General features: G+C 42.0%; 1 protein-coding gene across 4 annotated transcripts in view; it reads right to left on the bottom strand.

Moving 5' to 3' along the window:
- Positions 1–15,656: 15,656 nt before the first annotated feature.
- STK33 (serine/threonine kinase 33) overlaps positions 15,657–26,664 on the bottom strand; it is a 216,821-nt gene continuing 205,813 nt past the window's right edge. For all 4 annotated transcript variants that reach the window (XM_012000249.1, XM_012000250.1, XM_012000247.1 and 1 more), the window contains one exon: positions 15,657–16,491. In XM_012000249.1, coding sequence (XP_011855639.1) covers positions 16,291–16,491 — 201 coding nt within the window. In that variant the 3' untranslated portion in view covers positions 15,657–16,290. The remainder of the gene's footprint in view (positions 16,492–26,664) is intronic.

Genomic DNA, 26,664 nt, shown 5'->3' with positions numbered 1-26,664 from the left:
AACCCCCAGGCACTCAGGCTACTTAGATTTCCAGACTTACAACAGGGCAAATGCATTCCTTTGCTTCCTTCCAGAGCCAGCCACCCAGGGAATATTCCAAAGAGGATCCAGGGGAATGAGCAGGGTCAGAGCTGTGATTCCAGCCAGCCCAAGCATCACTGAGTGATAGCCACCAGGGCAAGGCTCTGGGAAACAGGGGTCTTGGTTGATCCTTGGGAACCTGGGTCCCAGGCAGGAGGGGGCAGAAGTGACTATGACTTTATGTGTGTCTAAGCATGTCATGGGGGCAAGCTCAAATCTGTCCCCTGCAGCTGTGAGGGACAGAAGCTGCACACACGTGTGTTCACATGTGCATGTTGGGTGGGGCTGGGTGGAGGGTATTTAATACCGTTATCCAAAGCCAGGAGAAGGCAGATGGCTTAAGACAGAATTTTGTTCTCTGAGCTCTGCTTCCCCACTTCTCGTCTGTGCACTTTCTTCATCAAGTCTGATCTCTACAAGTAGAGAAGCATTTGCAATAAAGCCTTGTCCTGGCAGCCTTTTATTCTTTCTTCTTTTTCTTTTTCTTTTTTGTTAGATGGAGTCTCACTCTCACCAGGCTGGAGTGCAATGGCACGATCTCGGCTTATTGCAACTTCTGCATCTTAGGTCCAAGTGATTCCCCTGCCTCAGCCTCCTGAGTAGCTGGGACTACAGGCACCTGCCACCATGCCCAGCTAGTTTTTTTGTATTTTTAGTAGAGACGGGGTTTCACCATGTTGGCTAGGATGGTCTCGATCTCCTGATCTCGTGATCTGCCCGCCTTGGCCTCCCAAAGTGCTGGAATTACAGGCATGAGCCACTGCGCCTGGCCAATTCTGCATTTCTTTTAAGTGAGATCACATCTTCCAGCTGCCACACTTTGGCTCCAGCCATCCCTAGTATAGTCTGAAACCTGAAGTCCTCAACAGTCTGACTGGGCAGGACAGGCTCCACTGTAGAGGCTTCCCTAACCTCCCAGCTTCAGAAGCATAATCTGAAGCTGTTTTCCTAGTATCACTTCTCTCCTCCCCAGTGTCCTATATCCTGCCCATGTTGGTCCATTTATCAAAACCACTAACTCAACTGTGCCCCTTTGCACCTTGTACAATCCTCCATTTTCCTTTGACCAAGTCACAGCCAAAGCAAAAACTAGAAGCTAGAGATGATGTCCTCATTAATCGAGAATGACCTGTAGATACCCCTATAGTTGTGGGATTGATGCTGCTGGATCCGTTGCCTAGGCAGGGCCATTGCAGACCCCTTAATCTTCACCTTTGTCTAAAATAAATCCCCCCTAAAAACTGGCCAATTAAAACACACTTCAAAATGGGATATATCATATAAACATAATTAAAAATAAAAATCATACAATCATTTCAATAGATGCAGAAAAAGCATTCAATAAAATACAGCATCCTCTATGATAAAAACCCTCAAGAAAGTAGCCATAGAAGGGACTTACCCCAAAATAATAAAAGCCATGTATGACAGACCCACGGCCAACATCATACTGAATGGGGAAAAGTTGAAACATTCCCTCTGAGAACTGGTACAAGACAAAGATGCCCACTGTCACTACTTCTATTCAATATAGTACTGGAAGTCCTAGCTAGAGCAATCAGGCAAGAGAAAGAAAGGGCAAATTGGAAAAGAGGTCAAATTACAGCTGTTCACCAATTATATGATCATATACCTAGAAAACCCTAAAGACTCCTCCAAAAGATTCCAAGATTTAATAAATAAATTCAGTAAAGTCTCAGGTTACAAAATCAATGTACACAAATCAGTAGCACTGCTTTATACTAACAATGACCAAGTTGAGAATCAAATCAAGAACTTAATCCCTTTTACAACAGCTCAAAAAATAAAATACCTAGGAATATACTTAACCAAGGATGTAAGATCCCTACAAAGAGAACTACAAAAACTGCTGACAGAAACCACAGATGACACAAACAACTAGAAACACATCTCAAGCTCATGAAAATGACCATATCATGAAAATGACCATACTGCCTGTATTAGTCCATTCTCAGGTCGCTATGAAGAAATATTCAAGACTGGGTAATTTATAAAGGAAAGAGGTTTAATTGACTCACAGCTCTGCAGGGCTGGGGAGGCCTCAGGAAACTTACAATCATGGTGAAAGGAGAAGCAAATGCATCCTTCTTCACATGGCAGCAGCAGGGAGAAGTGCAGAGTGAAGTGGGGGAAAAGCCCTTTATAAAACCATCAGATCTCTTGAAGCCTGTAATCCCAGGACTTCGGGAGGCAGAGGTGGGCAGATCACCTAAGGTCGGGAGTTTGAGACCAGCCTGACCAACAAGGAGAAACCCCGTCTCTAATAAAAATACAAAATTAGCCAGGCATGGTAGCACATGCCTGTAGTCCCATTTACTTGGCAGGCTGAGGTAGGAGAATTGCTTGAACCTGGGAAGCGAAAGTTGCAGTGAGCCAAGATCGCACCATTGCACTCCAGCCTGGGCAACAAGAGTGAAACTCCATCTCAATAAACAAACAAACAAACAAAAACAACCATCAGTTCTCATAAGAACTCACTCACCATCGCGAGAACAGCATGAGAATAAATGCCCTCATGATTCAATTACTTTCCCATGACATGTGGGGATTATGTGAACTATAATTCAAGATGAGATTTGGGTAGGGACACAGCCAAACTATATCACTGGTGAAAGTAAGCTACAGATTCAGTGCAAATTCCTATCCTAACACCAACATCATTTTTCACAGAATTAGAAAAAAAAAAATCCTAAAATTTACATGGAACCAAAAAAGGCCCAAATACCCAAAGCAATCCTAAGCAAAAAGAAAAATCTGGAGGCATCATATTACCAGACTTCAAATTATACTACAAGGCTATGGTTACCAAAACAGCACAGTACCAGTATAAAAGTAGACACATAGACCAATGGAACAGAAAAGAGAACACAGAAATAAAGCCAAATACTTAAAACCAACTGGTCTTCAACAAAACACACAAAAACATAAATTGGGGAAAGGAGACCCCATCTAATAAATTGTGCTGGGAAAACTGGTTAGCCATATGTAGAACAATGAAACTGGATCCCTATCTCTCACCTTATAAAAAAATCAACTCAAGATGGATCAAAAGACCTGAATCTAGGACCTGAAACCATAAAAACTCAAGAAGATAACCTAGGAAAAACTATCCTGCACATTGGCCTAGGCAAATAATTCATAACTAAGAACCCAAAAGTAAATGCAACAAAAACAAAAATAAATAAATGGGACCTAATGAAACTAAAAGGCTTCTGCACAGCAGAAGAAATAATCATCAGAGTAAACAGACAACCCACAGAAGGGGAGAAAATATTAGCAAACTATGCAGCAAATGAAGACTAATATCTAGAATCTATAAAGAACTCAAACAGATTAGCAAGAAAAAAAATCTTACAAAAAGTGGGAGAAGACATGAATAGACATTTCTCACAGGAAGATATACAAATGGCCAACAAACGTATGAAAAAATGCTCAACATCACTAATCATCAGGGAAATGCAAATAGAACCACAGTGAGGTACCACATTACTCCTGTAAGAATGGCCATTTCTCACTCTCTGATAGACCCCAGTGTCTGTTGTTCCCCTCTTTGTGCTACCCATGAGTCTTCATCATTTAGCTCCCACTTATAAGTGAGAACATGTGGTATTTGGTTTTCTGTTCCTGTGTTAGTATGCCAAGGATAATGGCCTCCAGCTCCATCTATATTCCTGCAAAGGACATGACCTCATTTATTTTTGTGGCTCCATAGTATTCCATGGTACCACACTTTCTTTATCCAGTCTACCAATGATGGGCATTTGGGTTGATTCCATGTCTTTGCTATTGTGAATAATCCTGCAGTGAATATACACGTGCATGTGTTTTTATGATAAAACAATTTACATTCCTTTGGGTATATACCCAGTAATGGGATTGCTGGGTTGAATGATATTTGTGTTTCTGGGTCTTTGAGGAATCACCACACTGTTTTCCACAATCGTTGAACTAATTTATACTCCCACCAACAGTATATGAGCCTTAAGAATGGCTACTATTGGCCGGGCGCAGTGTCTCACGCCTGTAGTCCCAGAACTTTGGGAGGCTGAGATGGGTGGATCGCTTGAGGTCAGGACTTCAAGACTAGCCTGGCCTACATGGTGAAACCTCCTCTCTACTAAAAATACAAAAAAAAAAAAAAAAAAAATAGCTGGGCATGGTGGTGGGTGCCTGTAATCCCAGTTACTCAGGAGACTGAGGCAGGAGAATCACTTGAAACCTGGAGGGGGAGGTTGCAGTGAGCCGAGATCATGCAATTGCACTCCAGCCTGGGTGACAAGAGCAAAACTCGTCTCAAAAAAAAGAATGGCCATTATGAAAAAGTCAAAAAATAATACATGTTGGTGGGCATGTGGTGAAAAGGGAACACTTATACACTGCTGGTTGGAATGTAAAGTAGTACAGCCCCTATGGAAAACAGTATGGAGATTTCACAAAGAACTAAAAGTAGATCTACCATTCAATTCAATACTGGGTATCTACCCAAAGGAAGATAACTCATTATATCAAAAAGACACCTGCACATGTATGTTTATAGAAGGACAATTCACAATTACAAAGATACGGAACCAACCTAAGTGCCCATCAACCAATGAGTGGATTTAAAAAATGTGGTATATATACACCATGGCGTACTACTCAGCCATAAAAAAAGAATGAAATAATGTCTTTTGCAGCAATTTGGATGGAGCTGGAGGCCATTATTCCAAGTAAAGTAACTCAGGAATGGAAAATCAAATACCCTATGTTCTCACTTATAGGTGGGAGCTAAGCTATGGGTATGCAAAGGCATATAGAGTGGTATAATGGACTATGGAGACTCAGAAGGAGGAGTGTTGGGTGGCGAAGGATAAAAAACCTACATATTGGGTAAAATGTACACTACTCAGGTGAAGGGTGCACTAAAATCTCAGATTTCATTACTGTACAATTCATCTGTGTAACCAAAAACCACTTGTACCCTTCAAGCTATTAAAATAAAAAAAATTAAGAAAACACACCTCATTTTAAATCTAACTTGCAAAGGCAGTGGTGGGGACTGCTACATAATTGATAGGGGTATTCCAAGTGATCTGTCAGCCGAGAGTCTCCTGGCTGCCCCTTCCCCACTCCATTGTGGCTAAGGGTTAGGGCTCCTGCTGTTGACCCAGGGAGAATGAAATAGGGACAGCTGCTGGGGCTGTGAGTGACGAAGACACAGGAGTCTGTGCCTGCCCTGATCCCCATATAAGGATCCCACAGGGAGAAGGGTTATCCCGCAGGGAACATCCTGAATGTAGAAACATGAGAGATCACCAAGCACCCAGCACCCCACTTGTAGCCGACACCCTGCCTGGCTTCTGGTCTAGTGAGCACCGAGCAGCTGGAAACCCTGTCCCTGGGCCTTGCTGTACAGTGAGGGGCTGGACTACCTCTCACCCTTTGCACCTCCAAGGGTACCTGTCATTATCTCTTTTATGAGCTCTGTGTTTTGAAATATTTCATTACCCAAAAACTTTAGGTGAGTGTGGTCTGAGCCATTTTACCATAGGCAGATATGCTTTTCGCATTACGTTCCTTGCAATTTGGAAATAGCCTACAAATCCCTTTGGTATGGGGCCCAGACAGGAAGCAGACACGTTGCATGTCAGGATTACCTGGGGGAGCTTCTGAGATCCAGAAGGGAAGGGCCAGAGCAATCTCTGCTGGGACCTCCTTCCCACCCATATCCCTCTGTAACCACAGTATGCACTGTGCCTCTCCCACATGACACCTTTTCCCAACTCCCACCTCGCCCCCACCCCCACATCTTATGGCTTATGTACCAGCGCATCCTTACCACCCACGTCCGCTCCACTCCATGAGGCCACTCCACATGAAGGGACACCCTGCAGCAAGGAACATGGGAGGACCCCAGGGCCTGGTTGCTGTGTCATGCACGCTACATCGGGGTGACACTTGGGATTTGGGCCTGGCGCTCATCACACTGGACATATGGCATCTTGCTGGGCAGCTGCTGCCACAACCCCTGGCTACATAGTCGCTGATGGTAGGCAGAAGCCCTGGAAATGAAAGTGAGAGGACATAAAGAGTGACACATCTGAGCCTCTGTCTCAGGTAAAGAGCTGCAAGTGGAAAAGGACATGTGTGAACACTCCTGGGAATTCTCAGAGATGTTCGGGGGAGGGCGCTCAGAGTCTTCCCTACAAAAGACTCAGATTCCTGATAGTAGCATGGGGAGAGAGGGCTCAGAGCCATTCCATTTAGGCACAGAAGTTAATGTGCACCCAGTGCGTGTGGGCGGGAGGCATGGGGATGTGCAGCTTACACAGACACAGAGCACACCTGTGCTCAGCCTGTTTGGAGGGTCCGGGACAGGTCCTATCTGAAGTTGCCAATACTCTCCTGTTTCCCACCACCACTCCAGCAGGAGCTAAGCCACTAATGCATCCTCTGGCAAACAGGCCTGTAATTCGGTTTGTGCCTTCTTCCCTCCGCAAATATCTCAGTGGATAATTAGCAAGACCGATACTTAAGGAAAATGAGTGTGTCTTGCTGGATAATCTCAGGGCTCTGTGACTCAGACCCAACCTCAGAGCATTGACTCAACATACTCTCTGTTGCTCCCCGCAGGCAACACACTGCAAAAAGGCTCTTTAGCGGTCACTAAGAGTCCACCACAAGGACATTGATAGGAAAATAACCATGCTTCAGGGACACATTGTCATTAAAGTCTGTCCTGGTAAACTCAAACTAGATTGTCCACGAATCCCTGTTAACAGGAACACAATGGGCTGCAGTGACAGATGCACAGTGTTCCAAGGACTGGGGGTGACAGGCCACACTTGGAGGCCTGAGTTCAATTTTGGAAAAAGCCCCAGATGAACTAGAATGAAGGGCCTAGAAACATGTCACTGAGGAGGAGTCCAAGAGACACGGGATGTTTAGCCTGGAGACGGCACATAGGGTTGTGGGAATCACCTTCAAACCCAAGGGGCTAGGATGTGGCAGCTGGAGAGGCCTTTAAAGAGTTCCAGAAGGGCCAGTGAGCAGGAGGTGTCAGATGATGGGAAGAATTTTCTTGAACTTAGGTGTTTCCAGAGTGGAATTCATCTGCCCTGGGAGGTAGGGAGTCCTCAACCCCAGGAACGTGTCATCAGAGGTGGGAGCTCGCTGGAGAGGCTGTGAGTGCAGCTTCTGCACTGAGGAAGACTTGGGCTGAAGGAACAGTTCAGACAGTCCAGGATTCTGCAAATGTGGGTTTCAGAAAAGTACCTGGCCCACCATTTTCTGATTTATTGCTAATGGAAGGCTATGGAATTATGATTTAGCTATTGAGGGCTTATTACCTATCACTATTCAGATTCAATTAATCAAGCAATAAGGAGGTTTGGCCACATCTCCCCGGGATATTTCTCTGAATGGCATTTCATGTCATTCCACTCCATTCTCATCCTTCTTCTTGCCAAAGTACAGTCGCTGCCTAGTCCTTGAGTGAGGGAGACACACTTGCTGTGTGGACCAAGATGATGCCTTGATACCAGGTCTCCCTGGATTCTGTGAGCCCTGTCAGGCACCCAGAAGCCTCTGCACACAATTTCGCTATTAACTCTGGGTCTCCCTTCACATCCTTCTCTGCCTTTGGGCTCTTTTCTCTCCATCCACCTTGATCTGCTCCAACCTTTAAATCCATCTCAAGTAGTCAGTCATCTCCACTTTGAGATCTGATAGAGATCTCAAACTTCACATGACCAGCTAGATGTGGGCGGAAAGTTACCCAGGTGCTGAGGCAAGAGAGTGAAGGCACAAGCTGTCCCAATATAATAAAGAAAGTAGTTGTAGTAAGAAAAGTTATACTAGAAATAGGATATAGAGATGATCACATATGGATAATAATCATTAGTTTTTAGTATTAATCTCTGTTTTACTATTATAACTGAGGAATAACCAGCCAGTGCAGAGTCAGGAGCTGAAGGAACATTGTGAGAAGTGAGCAGAAGACAAGAGTGTGAGCCTCTGTCATGCCCGGATAAGGGCCGCTTGAGGGCACCTTGGTCTTGTGGGAACGCCAGTGCCTGGGAAGGGGCCTGTTACTTAGCAGACCGTGAAAGGGAAACTCCCTTTCTTTGGAGGAGTTAGAAAACACTCTGCTCCACCAGCCTCTTGTGGGAGGTCGGACATCAGCGAGGCCTGCCTGCAGACATCTGGAGGCTTAAACGTCTCCCTGTGGTGCTGTGCTTCAGTGGTCACACTCCTTGTTCACTTTACGTGTTCTGCCTGTACACCTGGTCCTCCTTTTAAGTTCCTAGAAGATAGCAGTAGCAGAAATAGTGAAAGTATTAAAGTCTTTGATCTCTCTGATAAGTGCATAGAAAAAACGCTGACATATGCTGTCCTCCCTCTCTGCTTCAGCCACCACAAAGGGATGGGCCCCTTGTCCTGTAAACACGTGACTTGCTTGACCTTATCAATCACCTGAGATGACTCACTCTCCTTACCCTGCCCCCTTGCCTTGTTTACAATAAATAGCAGTGCACACAGCCATTTGGGGCCACTACCAGACTCCGCGCATTTGCAGGAGTTGTGCCCTGGACCCAGCTGTCTTTCATACTCTCTCTTAGTCTTGTGTCTTATTTTTCTACAATCTCTCATCTCTGCACAGGAAGAGAATATCCACTAGGCCTCTAGATACCACGCTAGAACTCTTCATTCCACTGCCAGCCCAGGCCTGGCCTTCCCCAGGAAGTGAAACCACCATCAATCTGGTTACTGAAGCCAAAGTCATCCTTGGCCCCCTCCCCACTCTTCAACCATCACCTCTAATCCATTACTGAATCCTATCAATTTGATTTCCAAAACATATTTCATATCAACCCATTTCTCTCCATCTTCTCTGCCACCATCTTATTCAATGTCCTCTAACCAATCTCCCTGCTTCCACTTTTGTCCCACTTTACATAATTCATTACACAGAAGACAAACTGATCCTTTAAACATATAATCAGATGTCAAGCCCTCAATGGCTTTCCAGTGCATTTAGAATAAAAGGGTTTCTTCCTGTGGCCCCCTAAATCCTGCAGGACCTGACCCCTGCCTCTCCCCCTCCCTGATCATCCTGGCCTTTGGGCCAAGTCCTGGAACCCAACAAGCTCTTCCCCTGTTCCCTCTGCCTAAAACATCCCTCCCCGGCTCTTCCCACAGTTGGCTTCCTTAGAGAGGCTTTCCAGAGGGTTCCTATCCTGTAATCCTCTATGGTAGCACTCTCTATATAAATTCCTTCTTATCTCTAATCACAATATATAATTATTTTATGCATTTGTATTACAAAGACGGCCATCATCTGTCCCTGTGCCCCCATGGCTACAAGCTCCCTATGCTGGGCAATGGCTTTGACTGCCTTTCACATCGTTTCATATCCAGCGCCTGTCAGTGCCTGGCACATGGTAGGTGGCCAATAACTATTTCTTGAATGAATAAGTCTCTCAATCCAGTTCTTAATGAACATCTTTTGTACAACTCTGTCCATGATGGTGCCACGGGGTCTGATGCTGGTCATCTTACAGGAAAAGAAAAAGATTTTGGCGGTGGTCAGACTGTTCCCCTCCAAGCAATCAGAATCACTGCAGGTAAGACATTTCTGCCAAGATTTCACACGGGCTGGGCTACACAACAATGAAGCCTGGTCAGGGACTGGTATAAAAAGTTGGTGAGCAGAAAGTTGACATGAAACTTAAGTGGCTAAATGACTACAGTCTCATGACTAATTTCTGTGCTGATGGGGGCAAGGGACTGAAGCTACTACCAGGTAACTGCTTCTGGAAGAAAAACAACTCTTGTAAAAATGTATCCATTTGCATGGTTTTGGGGAGCTAGAAGTCTTTTCTTCTGAAGTTCCAAAACAGCAATGAGGATCCTGAATAAGAACTGCCTCTCTTCTCCTGGGACCAAGTGGCAGGCAGTGGCCTGGGGGGTGGGCAGCCGGGGAGAGATGGCACCATCCTTAGCTGCTGGCTTAGGCCCAGAGCAGCCGTCTCCCGTCCTGCACCACAGAATCCGCTGAGCCTATAAAAACACGGCTGCCCCCGAACCAGGAACGGTGTCAATGTGAAAGGGACACAACGTCACTGCACCTAACAGTCATCTAAAGCAGTGAGCAACGGCAAAAGCTAGAGGAAGGCAGGATGGGGAGGTGGACTCCACATCTGAACTCCACCAGCTCAGCGGCACAGCTGCTCACACCACCTGATGAAGGGATGTGGGAAATGGAAACATGATAGTGATTCTAACCCCCAGCTGCCCTGTGATGGGAATCACACTTTGCTCCTGGTAAGCATCGATCTGTCATGTCTGCACAGAAACGACGGTCCCTGTGAATTCCTGAGGAAGGAACAGAGCCTCTTTTCTCTCTTTGGTTAAAAACATATTCAAAGGCTTCTAAAGACTGCTCCAGACAAAAGGACCAGTTAAAGCCTTGAGAACTTACTTTTATCACGCAAAGTCCTTCAGAATGCAACTTTCCCTGATACAGTGCTTGAGTCTCCACCAAATTTGTCAACATGAAAAATAATTCCACTCTCTTCTGAAACCTCAAGCCCAAACTTGTCAAAATTATCACTCTAGCCTCCTGCTGGAGACAGAGGTGTTTGTGAGTTGCTCGGCCTTTTGAAACTCTGGGATCAAACTTCATGGTAGCTCAGGCCTAAAGAGTAGGGGAGCAAAAATACGAATGCCTTGAGAGGCATATAGTACAACAGTGATACTTGAGCCCACTGGCTGGGTTCCAGTTTTCATTCTGCTACTTTTTTTTTTTTTTTTTTTTTTTTTTTTGAGACGGAGTCTCGCTCTGTCGCCCAGGCTGCAGTGCAGTGGCGCAATCTCGGCTCACTGCAAGCTCCACCTCCTGGGTTCACGCTATTCTCCTGCCTCAGCCTCCCAAGTAGCTGGGACTACAGGCGCCCGCCGCAGCGCCCAGCTAATTTTTTGCATTTTTAGTAGAGACGGGGTTTCACCGTGTTACCCAGGATGGTCTCGATCTCCTGACCTCGTGATCTGCCCGCCTCAGCCTCCCAAAGTGCTGAGATTACAGGTGTGAGCCACTGCGCCAGGCCCGTTGTGCTACTTCTTAGCTGTGTGACCTTGGACACAGTTCTTAATCTCTCTGTGCCTCAATTCATTTCTCTGTAGAGATAATGGTATCAACTTCACAAGTTGTGGGAACAGTGGAAAGAACTGATACATATAAAGTGCTTAGAATGGTGTCTGGCATGTGGTAAGCGCTCTGTAAATGTTGCTGCTGTTACATCATGACTCTGAAAGGGGGTTTTAGTTAAAATAGATCCCATCTACTACTATAGCTCAAAGTCCAGCTTGCAAAAAAGACTTTGATTCTAGTAACTAAGTGGAAGCCAGTATTTGGACCAGGAAATATCCGCTGCTACCTCCTCGCCAGGGCGCCTTCCTCAGGGTCCAGGGAGGGGATCAGTTGCCCTCCATCTTCCGCCCCACCTGCCCCACCCTTCAGTTACACAGGAATGCTGGCTCCTCCAGCCTTGCAATTGCTCCGGGGGATGGAGACAACTTTTTGTGCTGACTGACGAAAGGCTTTCCTAAAGAATAGCTTGGCTTCAGGATCTTGCCTACAGGGAGGTTTTGGTCCCCAAAGGGCAGAGAGACTTCTGTGGCCCCGTATCAATGCCCTGGATATGCCATGAAGATGCCGGAGGATCTAGTTAGGAGAGGAACCAGCAGGAGCCTGGACAGAGGCAGGGGCTGCACGGCGTCCCTAGTTCTGTTCTCTGGGCCAGGACAGGACCTGATGCATGTTTGGAGGAGGAGGTCCAGGATCTGGCTAAGGTGCCTGGGATGGCACCGGGCAACAGGGAAGGGGAGGTCTCTGAGAGTGCCCTGGTGACACTGCAAAGGGTCCTATTAATCTTCCCAATGGGGCAGTGGTGGGAACCCCCACCACTCCTCTGAGGGCTGACCCAGATTATTCAGGGACATATGGAGAACTGACCCAGCAAGCACAGAGTTGAGCTGATTATAGTAGGGACTGAAGAAGGCAGCCGCAAAAATGCAAGACAGCTGCGGATGCGTCCACGCTTTGAAGAACAAAAGCAAAGAAAATTGGCTCACCAATGAGAATTAACTGATAACAACATACTGAACAGAAATCAAAATCAGTTCTCAGCCAGTTCACTCAGAAAAATGCAGGATCCTGAAGAGGACAGCTGAGCGATGTGAGGCCTTTGAATAGTCAAAACTTCTACCTTAAAACCCTTCTGTAAAGTGAGTTCAGTGCTTGCAGAGATGAAGCGAACACGAAGCCCAGGAGACGTCTTGTCTTCAGGTCACCTGTGCTCCCCGGGCTCCGCAGGGTCCCCTGGAAGCCCCTTCCCTGGTCCCTCACTGGCAGCTGGCAGTTAGCGTGGGGCAGCCTCCTCCCAGGTCCTCTTGGCTGTCACAGTGAAGTGCTGCATTCTTTAGGCCCCCAAACCTTGAGCGCAGACAATTTCAGATTTCGGGTTCAGTGTCGGGCAACGCTCGATGTGTCCTGCTCTACCTAGCTCCTCAGGAACATCTCCCCGCCAGCCCATCCCCTAAACCCTAGTGACCACCCAGGTGCATCTCTTTTTGTCAAGAAGAGCTCGTTTATCCTTTTTTTTGGCCCTTTACTGTACTTTGGTAGAAGACTGGCAGCCAGAGAAAAAACTACCCTGGGTCAGGAACAATGCAGCACTGATAAGGAAAGGGTCAACACCACTTGGGTTGTAGCCGAAGACAGATGGTAAACTCAAATGTGGAAGCTGAGGGTTTAACAGAGACTGTTCATAAAGGCACTGAGAGGGCTTAGGAAAACCCACAAAGGAAGACATAGTAGCCAGGGCAATAGGCTGGTCTTGGCCTGCAAGGGCAGGGGACGCAGCTTGTAAGAGGGCTGCCGGGCAGGAGCTGCACCCACCAAAGAAGGCAGCGAATGCCCAGCAGCCCGGCCCAGAGCAGGGAGGCACTCGGGGGGTCAGCGTCTGGACCTGGCTCTCCCCTTCTCTCATCTCCCCTTGGTGTCTTCATTGACAGAATCCCAACGAATCCAGAAGCCCAGGGAGTGTGTTAATGCAGTCCCTGAAGATCAGCCTTTCTGGGTAGAGAAGGCAGAGCAGGCAGAGTGGTTCTGGAGGGGCAGATAGAAAATATCCAGCCCGGGGCCATTTCCCAGAGGCCACAGCTCCTTGGTCTCTAGCCAAGTGCAGCCATTATAGGACGCAACTTCCCTGGCCAATTTCAAAGCTCTGCTTGCTGCTGGGAATGCATGTTTAAACAAAGCCTTTATTCTCTGTTCCAACAGCAGGGCTGGAATTTAAAAAGCTTCATTTTCAAGACTGGTTGCTTTTGATCTGTCTAACCTGGAACTTACATTTTGGAGTCAAATAGAATTATTTAAACAAAGTATTTCAGCGACAAGCACAAAATGTTTTGATTTTTTTTTTTGGCTGCCCCCCACCCAACCCCCGCAGCAACACACAACATTCCTACTCAAAATGAAAGGACAATTTTGTGGCCGACTCTTAAAATCTCAGCTTCAGTTTCCCTGGGTCTTTGTTTCCTCAACCTTTATCTAGGTTTGCCTGTGTACGGGCCCTGGGAGGGGGCTAACTTTACCTCAGACTGGCCTGGAGCAACCAAATATTCTATGAGCACTGCTTCCCTCCTCTCACTCCGGCTTCCAGCTTTGGCAGAACCATGTGTTGTCATCCTGTCTTCTTTATGAATTATAATTTATTTTCATTTTGCTCCACATATCCCCATTTTCCTTCCTTCTCTGATGTAAGGCCTTCTCTGATATCATCCTCTACTCTCCTCAAATGAATTTGTCCCCAGCTCACCTGCATTTCTCTTTTTTATCATAGTTTGCCTGTCTTATCTGTTACTCAAGTTGGAATGTGGATCACTATTTGTATTCCTTGAAAATAACACCTGCTCTGTGCTGTCCTAGACAGGCTATGTCCCACTGGATCACAGCCAAACCCAGCTCCCCACGCTATGGAGCACAGGAGGTATCGCAGTGTTTGTCATTGGTGCCTTTGAGTTGGCCTATCAGTCATTGAAAGTCAATCTGAAATGGAAGAGCACCATTTTTTCACAGTTCTGAAAGCAAATGGAGGAAGGAAGGCCATATATCCCCAGACCTTAAAGAGGCACATCCTTTGGAATACAAAGCTCAGACATGGCCTGGTTCAAGTGTGTTCTCCACAATGAAGTAACAAAAATACAAATAAGTAATGAAAATGATGTGGAAATTCTCTCTAGAAAGAGTGAGCTAAATTTCTATTAAAATGACACCTATAAATCAAATGAACGTCTTGATGGAGGGGCGTTAATAGAATGCATCATATGGTAGGCTGGGTGGTTGGCCTTGCCTGGTGTGAGGTGGGAAAAGGTGAAGACACACTAATGTGTTATAAAATGACTTCATCTTTTAGTTAGTGGTTAATTCTGGACCTTTGCTCAAGTTTACTGAGCAGAATCAATCATTTTTAGGGCCAAGAGAAATGTGGATAGTACTCTATTTGACAACAGGATCTTCTAATCCCAAAAGAGTATCGCTGTGAAAGTAAGAGTATTTTGAATATAGAGGATATTTCATTTTCAGACCCAGAGAATAGGCAGAATCAAAGCCACCATGTTGGTTAGGCTTTTCTGCAAGGAGACAAGCAGCCACCGTGCACTAGGTCCCTGCTTTTCCCCGCCAGAGGTGACAGAACTGAAGCATACACATCTGCCTTTGAGGCTACTACTAGGGAAGGGAAGGTTTCACTTAGCTAATGAGGCCAGAATTCTCTTCAGGTGGACAGAGCATGCCCTTTAAAGACTGGCTCACTAAACCCTGAGAGAAAGCTTAAAGCTCAGGATATGGTTTATGGGCTTCCGATATGACTGGAACTAGTCATCAAGAAGGGAGAAAGATCTTGAAGCAGCTATGTTAATGCCAATATAAAATACAGACAATTTCCACCAGATATGCCTTGACCAGCAGGTTCCCCCAAGGGAAGCACACTGAAGGTACTAAGAAAATCCTGGCAGAACCACGCGGGGCAACACAGGCCAGTGGTATCTTTGACTCATTCAGAATCACAATAGTGTCTTCTAAACTAATTGTGAGAAGCACATGTACTACTTTTAGTTACCAAGTGGATTTAAATGCAACTAGTATGTGCTCAGCTGGCCAGATGTGGGCCATTTTGGAGACCTGACAATTCCTTGGGGGTTTGGAATGGAACTAGGTTATGTCTTTATGAAGGTAAAAGCAATTACAAATTCTTTCTTTAGAATTTGCTTGGGAAGCAAAGGAAAGCAGCTATTCACCCAGTTTGACTTCAACTGGCAAAATTAGTTACCCAGGTGGAAAGGAGATGTCTATAATGCGAAGAGAAATGAGGTATGTTCCCCTGTTTCTTGCTTCATGATCTTCCCCAAAGATGTGTGCCTACCATTGCAGCAGTAGACCAAACTTATAATTTGCATAAAGGCTTAGAGGACCTTATTATATTCACCTCTTGTTAACATAAAAATTAATGTGCTGAGTAACATCTGTTTTTTATTGATTTAATCAATACATTGAGAATTTAGCAGCAAGTTAATGGCAAGCAGTTACAAAATCTCCTATCTTTCTACGTTTAAAATAAGTTGTCTTAAACAATCTATAGCAACCTAAAATCTCACAAACACATGTGAATGAAGCACTTCTGCTGTAATACCTATGGCAAGTTTATTAGTAATTTTCCAACAAAGTCTTCTAGTACAAAGTGCACGTATCATTTGGAATCTCCATTACCATATTTGGCCTCTTGTTTTCCCCTATAAATAGCTGTACCTAAACATAAGAATTTGAAGTAAAAATGAGCAAGTGTGCCCACGGCCTTGAATTGCGGGTATCTGCTCCCCTAAAAAACTTTCGTGTACATCTTGAGTTGATTTTCCCTGCAGCCCACAGCCAAGCGTACTGGTGGCTGTCCTTTAATGCCACGTGCAGCTTATGCTGCTTTGGAGATAAGTAGCTTCAATTTTAAGCTGGTACAAACACATGGCGGGGCTCTGCGGAGCTAAAAGGCTACAAGCTCAGCATAGGGCTGTCCTCTTCCCCTCCTACCCCCTCATCAAAGTGCTAACAACAGCAGCTTTGTTTTTGCACCGTCCAGTACTGGAGGAACCTTAGAGTTTCTTTTTGGTTCTGGACAGGGCCCTGGATTTAGCAGGATACTTGGTTGCTGTTCCTTGGCTTGGAGTCACAGGGGTTTTCTCCATTTCTCCCTTGATTTCAGCTGGAAGGAGTTTGTTAGATGTGAAACTTGAACTGCATGTGTCATAGTTGTCCTTACTGGTCGCAGGAAATTGCTTTTCATAAGCAGTAGACTGCAAATAAAAGGTCTTGATTAATTCTCAGACACAAAGCAATGCACATCAATTCAAAGGTGCAAGGAACTACAAAGCTGTCCAGGATTTTCAAGCCGGAGCACTCTCTAGATACATAGGGTACAAACTAGTCATATTGTAACATTATCATTAAATGCCAAAAGATCCTTTTGCACCTTTAAGAAAACTGAATTGTTCAGTGTTTGGTGTGGAGCAAACTCTACAGGCTCAATTTGAAAACCTCTGCTATCCAAAATGTAAGTAAATGTCTGGTAACATTTGTGCAGGGAAGTCCACTTAGACATAATTGTACTCACTTCATCTTTACAGATTTCTACACAAGCTCTGACATTTGTATGGATACCCTGACAAGTACAACGTAATTATTCTTTCTAACCTGGGTATAAAGTGCTACATAAGGCCCACACTCACATCCCCACTATCTTCCCGCATTAATTCCAGAGACTGGTTTCTAATCCCAGTCACACCACTATGGACCTCTTTGAGCCTCTCTGTTCCTTGCCCTTAAGTGGAGGCAAATAATATTTGCACATTTGCCACAAGAGGTTACCATGAGAATGAAGAGAAAGTGTGGCCACGAAAGTACTATGTGAGCTTTAGAGTAGAAAACAAGCAGATGGGGTTTTAAGAGGCAGTTGTATTTTCTCAGGTTGCCTCAATCCACAGTAAAGGAAGAAGTGGTCTTGAATCCTGCTGTCACGAGGGAAGCAGGGTCCGTTTTGACCTTAGGCCTATTTTTAAAGTGATCACTTTTAATTAAGTGAAGCTGAAGCATAGAGTTCTAAAAGAGTAGAGATTGTCTCAGGAGACCTACAAAGCAACACAGGGGCCAAGCCACTGGGGTAGAGAGAGGGAAGCTCTGGTTTACACAGGATGATTGAGGAAAGAGCTCACAAATTTAACACTCTGGTTACCTGAAAGTCACAGCACACGGGTTAAAAATCAGGTTAACAATTTTCAAAGAGTGTGATAAGATGGTGTGTAACACAAAATAAATGCAGTGTTTCCTGGATCATTCAGGTTCTTGTGATGTAATGATGTTTTATATCCAATAGTAGCACTTAATATATGTTTGCCTAGTGAATCCATGACTTCCCAGGGCTGCAGTAAAAGTCTGGGTCCTGTAAGACTTTTGGCATTTATATATTTCAAGAAAGAAAATCTATATATATTTCAAGAAAGAAAATCTGCCTGATGTTTGCTTACCGAAGAAAGCCCTTAAAGTGTGCCTCTTCAGAACATCACGTGTGTCTGATTTTATAACCAGCATATGCTAATTCTTGAGCAGGTAATACTTAAAAATCATTTTGCACCTTAAAATTTTAATTTGTATAAAATTTGAAATGTAAAAAGGTCACTTTCTCTAGTTCTTTTTCTCCCCCAAGAAAACCTCTGGGTTGCTTCTGTGTATTCTTTTAAGAGGTAGAAAATATTTAAAATTCTTTAGTATTCCTTCACATAGGTTGTATTTTTATTGAAAACTCCTTATGTTCAGTGATAAGGTGAGGATACAACACCCCTGATGTTAGAGCATCTGGCTGAGAACAAGCTGCTTTGTTTAGTACACTGCTGGTCTCTAAAAGATATACACCCTATCTTGAAAATTTCAATTCATAAAATTTAATTACCTTTACATACAAATCCTATTAAAAGGTGAATCTAAGTGTAACTTTCTCTCTTTTGACATTTCTACTTGGATTTTGAGTTATCATCCAAGTTGTTCAGGAAGTAGTTTTCAACATGTCCACTACAACTAACATTCTATCGAGCAGGAATAAAGATTCATTTTCCTTTAATGTACTTAAATTCTTATCTGGCTTAAGGGTTCCATTCTTCTTCACTGCTCCATTTGTTAATGTAGTTGAGTCATTACAGTAGTTTCAGGAGTTGCAGTCACTCCTGAAGAAACACTCAGAAACAGTCTCTGTGAACAGAATTATTGATGATAATTTTTTTCTTTTTCCCAAAAACTCTATAGATGCTGGTATTTTCTTCTTGGATACAATATCTTAAGATCATTATTAAAGTCTTCTGGCAAAGTGGAAGGAAAAAGAAAACTAAACAATGTTTAGTTGCTTTGGTGTAGAAATATGATATTTCTGTTTCATTTTGTAGTAAGATAAGAAAATGATTTTCCTCAGCCACATTGATTTTTTTGTAAATTTATTTATTTCTTAAACAGATAGTACATCCCCATGATTTGATATTCACAATGTTCAAAATCTCCTCTTTGACCCATAGTTAACTGAGCTCTGCCCCCCAAAGACAACCAATACTGTCAATTTATAGTGTACACTTTCAGAGAGATTTTATGCATCTTCAAGCAAATATTAGGTGGAACCAAATGGATATGGTTGTCATTCCACTGTCATTTCCATTGGTTGCAGGTCAAAAACAGTCTAATAATGGCAATTTCCTATGGTTCAATCTAATTCATTGATATGGTTTGGCTGTGTCCCCACCCAAGTCTTACTTGAATTGTAGCTCCCATAATCTGGCGTTGTGGGAGGGACCCAGTGGGAGGTAATTGAATCACAGGGGCAGGTTTTTCCTGTGCTGTTCTCGTGATAGTGAATAAGTCTCACGAGATCTGACGGTTTTACAAAGGGCAGTTCCCCTGCACACATTCTCTTGCCTGCTGCCACCTAAAGCGTATCTTTGCTCCCCCTTTGCCTTCCACCATGATTGTGAGGCCTCCCCAGCCAGGTGGAACTGTGAGTCCATTAAACCTCTTTTTCTTTATAAATTATCCAGTATGTCTTTATTAGCAGTATGAGAACAGACAAATACACTCATCTATTGACATGCTTTCTTCCCACCTTTCATACAAATAGTAGCCAACTATAAACACTCTTACACCTTGACTTTTTTCAACTAATGATTATCTTGAAGATCATTCCATGTCAATTCATAGAAAGAAAAAGTCCTCATTCTCTTTTTTGGCTATGCAATATTCTCTTGTTTAGAAGTACCATAATTTATTTAACCAGTCCCTTTACAATGAACACTCAGGTTTGTTTCCAATCTTTTGCAAGCACATTTTGCACATGACACTTTGCAAGTTCGTAAGTTTTTCTACAGGATATATATTTTAGAAGAGAAATTCTTCGGATAAATGGTACACGGATTTGTAATTTTGAAAGATATCATCATGTTGCCTTCCACTGCAGTTGTACTGATGTATAATCTTACCAGTAGCATATAAGAGTGCCTGTTTTCTTATTTCTTTGTCAATTTGGTTTTAATACATGTTAAAACTAATACAGTCATCCATATTTTAATTGAGCTCCAAAATCAGTTTAATGCTGGCTGCACTGAAACAAATCACAGTATTTGCTCCTTCACAACCTGGTAACATCAATTCAAATCTACTTGCCTTTATGCAAATATATATATATATTTTTGAGATGGAGTTTTGCTCTTGTCACCCAAGCTGGAGGGCAATGACACAATCTCGGCTCACTGCAACCTCCACCTCCCGGGTTCAAGTGATTCTCCTACCTCAGTCTCCTGATAGCTGGAACCACAGGCACGCGCCACCATGCCCAGCTAATTTTTGTATTTTTAGTAGAGGCAGGGTTTCACTATATTGGCCAAGATGATCTCAATATGCAAATGTTTATGCTTCTGTGTATATGGGTTTGTCTTATAAAATACTGTATGTGTATGTGTGCCTTACCATTTCTCTTTACTAAATTCCAGTTGCATGAAGTTTAGGATGCCATTGTTTAGGAAGCAGTATCCTAATAGTTTTTCTAGAAGAGTCTGAGACTCCCCTCAAATATCCTTCATTGAAACGATTCCTCTGATGCTAACGGAACACGAATGCACAATGGCCACCATGGTGACCTCCAGGCCAGGCCATAGTTTTCTTCACAAAGAGCCAAGCCTCTCAGTTCCTGGAGTGGGCAAGGCAAATTCCAGCTTCCAAGTTTTATCTAGAAACATGAACAAATCTTAATTTTTCAGTGATTTATTTTGTTGGGTTATAGGTTATCTAAGTTTTGCGTTTCTCCTTTTCTTCTCTCATAGCTGGTGGGATTCCTCAGGGATCTATGCTGTCACTGATGCAATTTTATAGTTTTGTAAGTAATAGAACAGAGAAATGAAAAATGAAATTGCCAAGGCTATAAGATCTTCCAGGTCAGGAAAAGCAAATAGAAGGTGATGAGCTCCCATAAGATTGTACAAAGGGGGAGAAAGATAACAGAGGAATTTCAATACTTAGTTCTTAGGGGAAAGATTCTAAATGATCATTATGAGACTGTTGGGCATATATTTACCAATCCAAGAGAAGACCTAAAAGTCACTATAGGCTGTTCTTTGAAGATACTGGTCTAATGTACCATGGCACACTGGTCAGAAAAACCTAGCTATCATCAGAAAGCATTTTAGAAATCAAAGAAACAAATATCTATCCTTTTATAAAATCATGATGAATTCGTACCTGAAACACTGCAACCAGCTTGAACAGATATAAAGGGACCAGAGAATGTTTACAGACAGGCTACTAATATGATTAAGGAATGAAGGTTTCTTTTTAAGAGTGCTCTTCAATCTAAAAGATAAAGAATAAGAGGCTATATATAATCAAAATCTATAAAATGAAGAAGGAGGCATATTTCAGCACTGTGGAGGTGGACAGCATCTCTGAGTGCTGCAGTCAGTCAGGACGGTTACATCAAGGGCTGCCTCAAGCAGCATTTCAATTGTTCTTCATCTCTGGCAAATTCTTACCATTTGGGACAGCTGAAGAACAGTCAGTTCTATTCGAGGCAGAATGATGGAAAAGATGACCTTACAAGCATTCCTCCAGTTTTACCTTTTTGTAATTCAGTACCCTTGGCCTAATTTCTCTAGCTCATATTATTAATCTTGAAAAGGGGGCTCCATGTGTGCAAGGGGAGATATGTAACAAGAAAATTGGACTAACTATACATATTTCATTATTCACTGGCATGGCTTTAACCTGATGAACTTGTCTGGTGATAATGGATGCAAAACCTGTAAGCTCTAGGCATATCCCTGCCAGTTAATACCAGTGCATGATTACTAGAAACTGTTAGCATTTCTCTGAATTTTGAGTAAAATACATGCTATTTAAGTAAAGTGGTTTATCACCATAGCAACAATTTCTAGAGTCACACATTCAAATTATAGGCCTGCACAAGGTCCAAATGACAAAATTCTGATATAAGTTTTCTGCTATAGTTTTGTGTGTGATGGCTACTGACCTTCTCTCACATCCCTATGGTTTTCAGAAGAAGGAAAGGAAAGAAAAGCTAAGGGAGAAGAAAAATTGACTTCCAAACATATAGACTTCTAAGGTTACTTGTATAAAGATCTGGGTCTTGTGTGGAGTCAACAGAAATGAAATCTAACTTGCAAATTACAAAAAAATATAAATATGTTTCTTTTCTTTGTAACTGAGGTATAATCTACATACAGTAGAATAACATATCTGAAGTGTACAGTTTGATGAGTTTTGACAAACACATAGGCCTGTATAACAAACACCACAATCAATAAATAGAACAATTACCAAGAAAGTTCTCTCTTGCCACAACCCAGTCAACCTTCTGCTGGGGGCCACAACTATTCTGCTTTTTTCAACATAAATTAGTTTTGCCTTTTCTAAACTTCATATACATGAAAAAGAATGCAGTATGTACTCTTGTATCTGAGTTCTTCTGCTTAACAGTTTTAATTGAATTTTTATTCAGATATTTGTATATTCTCATGCCATTGAAACGTCGGTTTTTGAGATTCATCCATGTAATAGTAACTCATTTCTTTTTTCTTGCCAAGTAGTACTCCATTGTATGGATATACCACAATTTGTTTACTCATTCTTTTGTTAATGGATATTTCGGTTGTTTCCAGTTTGGGGCAGCTTATATACAGAGCTGCTACAAACATACACTACAAATCTTTTTGTGAACTTGGGATTGCTGGATAAATGGTAAGTGAATGCTTAACCTTAAAAGTAAATGCCAGCCAGGCACAGTGGCTCACGCCTATAATCCCAGCACTTCGGGAGGCCAAGGTGGGCAGGTCACGAGGTCAGGAGATCAAGACCATCCTGACTAACAAGGTGAAACTCCATCTTTACTAAAAATACAAAAAATTAGCTGGGTGTGGTGGCACGCCTATAGTCCCAGCTACTCAGGAGGTTGAGGCAGGAGAACTGCTTGAACCCAGGAGGCAGAGGTTGCAGTGAGCCGAGATTGTGCCACTGCACTCCAGCCTGGGTGACAGAGCAAGACTCCATCACACACACACACACAAAAAGTAAATGCCAAACTATATTCTGAAAGAATAGTACCATTCTGCATTCCCACCAGCAAGGTGGGGAAATTCTAGTTGTTCCATATCCTTGCCAATATCTGGACTTGTTAGTTTTAAATGTTGGCCATTCTAGAAAGTATGTAGTGATAGCCTGCGGTGGCCTTAATTTCCATTTTCCTGATGACTAATGATGTTTAGCATCTTTTCATATGCTTATTGACTACTTTATCTTCCTATGTGAAGTGTCTGTTCAAGTCTACTGATTATTTTAAAACATGAATTGCCTTATTGCGCTATAGAAGTTGTTTATATATTCTGCATACAAGTCCTCTGTCACATATATTTATTGCAAACATTTTCTCCCTGTCTGTGGCTTGCTTATTTTTTAACACGCTTTTGATGAGCAAATGTGTTTTATTTTTAGGAACCATTTTACCAGTTTTTAAAAGTGCTTTCTGTGTCTGTGTTCTAAGAATCTTTGACTATCTGCTGGATGGAAGATAGTGCCTTATGTTTTATCCTAGAAGCTTTATAGTTTTGCTTTTAGTTTTAGTTCTACCCTTCTCAAACTAATTTTTGTGTACAGTTTTAGCTAGGGGGTCAAATTTCATTTTCCCTCACATATATCTACTATTGTTCTAGCATTATTTATTAAAAAGACTGTCATTTACCCCTTCGAATTGCTTTGAAATCTCTGTCAAAAATCAACTGACTGTATAAACATGGGTCTATTTCTAGACTCCCAATCTTGTTCTACTCATCTATTTGTTTATCCTTACATCAACACCACATTGCATTAATTACTGTATCTATGTAGTAAATGTTGAAATCAAGTCATGTAAGTCTTGCAACTTTGTTCTTTTTAGGTTATTTTGTCTGTTTCAGGTTTTATGTATCTCCAAATAAATTTTAGAATCATCTCGTCAATTTATAACAAAAAAGCAAGTGTTCTAGATTTCAACTGGGATTGGTTTAAACGTGTAAGTTAATTTGGGGAGAACTGACATCTTAATAGTACCAAATATTCTAAACCATAAACATGGTATATCTCTCCATCTATTTCAGTCTTTTTCAGTTTTGCTCAACAACATTTCATGGTTTTGGTATAAATATTTTGCATATATTTTGTTAGTTTTTTCACTGAGTGTTTTATGTGTTGTGGCAATTAGTATTTTAAAATTTTATTTCCCAATTGTTCATTGCTAATATATAACAATACAATTTTTATATACAGATTTTGCATCCAGCAACCTCTTTAATTCACTTTTTGTAGATTCCTTGGGATTTTCTATATATATAAACATGTCATCTGCAAGTACAGACAGTTTTATTCTCCTTTACAATATATATAATTTTATTTCTTTTAATTGCCTTGCTGTATCAGCTAGAACCTTTTGTACAATATTAAAGAAAACTAGTGAGAGAGAACATCCTTGCCTTTCCCCTAACTTTAGCATGAAAACACTCAATATTTTGCCATTAAGAATGATACTAATTGCTTGGATTTTTTTGTAAAATCTCTTATTATGTAAAAGAAGTTCCCTTTTATTCCTAGTCTGCTGAGGATTTTCTCATGTTTTAGTGTTGAATTTTATCAAATGCTTTTCCCAAAATCATAGAGATGATTATATAGCTTTCTCCTTTATCTATATATAGTGAATTATGTTGGTTGATTTTTGGATGTTAATCCAAACCTGCACTCCTGGAATATACTGCAAACACTTAATTATGATATGCTATTCTTTTATATATTTCTAGATTCAGTTTGCTAATATCGCTTGAAATTTTTATGACTATAATTTATGAGAGATATTGGCTAACAATTTTCTTGTAACATCCTTGTCATTTTTAAGTATCGTTATTTGTAAGGCAAACATGCCTTATAAATGAGTTGAGAAATATTCTCAAGAGTTTATGTGTAAGTTTTCTCTTATTTCTTCTTTAAATATTTAGAAGAATTAGACAGTGAAATCATTTGGGAATAAAGTTTTCTTTTTAGGAAAGTTCCTTATCACAGTATGATTTTAAAAATAAATACAGAATGATACAGATTTTCTATTTTTGTGTAACTGTTTTTGTACTTTTAAAAGAAATTTGACCATTTCATATAAACTTCTCAATGTATTGGCATTAAGTCATTAAGAGCCAGTAAGCCTGAAGATAGATCAACAGAAAGCATCCAATGTAAATAATAGAAAAAAAGATTAAAAAATGGATAGTGTCTCAGGAATCTATAGAATGATATCAAACTGTCTAATATATGAGTAATTGGAGTCTCAGAAAATAAAGGAAAAGATAATGACAAAACTTCCAAAATGTGGCTAAAGGTACAAATTTACAGATTCATGGAGCTCAGCAAACCCCAAGCAGGATAAATGTGAAGAAGAACATGCTTAGCAATAGCATTGTTAAACTGCTGAAAATCAAAGATAAAGAGATGACCTTGAAAGCATCCAGAGAAAAGTGACACAATACATATAAGCAAAGAACATTTTAAACTTCCACAGATACTTCATCAAAAAAATGATCAAAAGTTAAGAAAAAAGGAGAGTATCAGAAATGATAACTATCTGGATAAATACAAGAAATTTTTTCTCTTAATTTCTTGAAAACATACGTGACAATTTAAAGCAAAAATTATATCACTATTTTGTGGGGTTTATAATTATGTAGGTGTAATACATGTAACACTTATAGCATAAAGGTAGGGTAAGAGATAAATGGGCCCAAATTAATACATTTGGAATTGAAGCAATACTTGTTATAACCCAACACAATGGGTTGGTTCTCCATAGAGAAAGGATATGCATAGCATAGCCAAACAGCTATAGGCCCTAAGGGGAGCTAAGCAAAAGTCAGGCTTGGGAAGAAAGGGAAGTGATTTAAAGGATTCACTAATACATCTTTGCAACAATGGGAATCTGGTTAAGCCTGTGGTAAAACCTAAGCCTTATACAAAAAGCTCTTGTGTGGGAGTAGAAGTAGGGACAAAATATTCCTTTAGAACAAAAGCATTGTTTATGGGAGCCTATGAATCCAGGCCAGCAACTCACATTGCAAGCAGCATTAGATCAAATAACAGGTCAAGATTAATGTTAGCACAATTAGTTATTTGTACCTGTATTAGTCTACTATTGCAGTAGTTATTCAACTATGTTTAAGAGGTCCCCACAATCACCCCCAGGTTCGACAAGTCACTGGGAGGATTCACAGGACTTAACACTTATATTTGTACTCATGGCTATGACTTATTACAGTGCAAGGATGCAAAACCCAACCAGCAAAAGGAAAAGGCACTTCAGGCTAAATCCAAGAGAAACCATGAGCAAGCTTCCAAGTGTCTTCTCCCAGGGCAGTTGCAGAGGATGTGCTTAATTCTGCCTGCAATTAGTTGTGACAGCATGTGTGAAATGTTGCCAACTATGGAAGCCCATTGGAGACTCAGCACCCATGGTCACACAGGCAGCCTCTGCCTAGCACCTACCCAAATCCCAGATTCCCAGAAGGAAAGTAGGTATTCAGCATAAACCATATTGTTTGCACAAATAGTTTAGACAAAATTAGCTAAGTTCCCAGAAATGAGCCAAGGGTCAACCTTGCAAATAAATAGGTCTTTTGAAGGATAGCAGTTTAGGCCACCTATGTTAACTCTTTTCTGCACAACCACACAACAAACAACTGCAAAAATCTCAGTATCTTGTAACAGCAAGTATTTATTTTTCTCAATTAATTGCAGAGTTTGGTTGTGGTAGGCTAAACTTCAGGTATTAGACTGAATTCAGATCTGTTCCACAAATCTCCACAATTCCAGAACCTGTGGCTTTCTGCAGGCATGCTCTTCTCATGGCAGGTGACAGAAATAGA

Source organism: Mandrillus leucophaeus, unplaced genomic scaffold (genome assembly GCF_000951045.1).
Source record: "Mandrillus leucophaeus isolate KB7577 unplaced genomic scaffold, Mleu.le_1.0 Scaffold622, whole genome shotgun sequence".
NCBI lineage: Eukaryota > Metazoa > Chordata > Mammalia > Primates > Cercopithecidae > Mandrillus > Mandrillus leucophaeus.
Note: the sequence above shows the minus strand (reverse complement) of the source record. Positions and strands in the feature narration are given on the sequence as shown.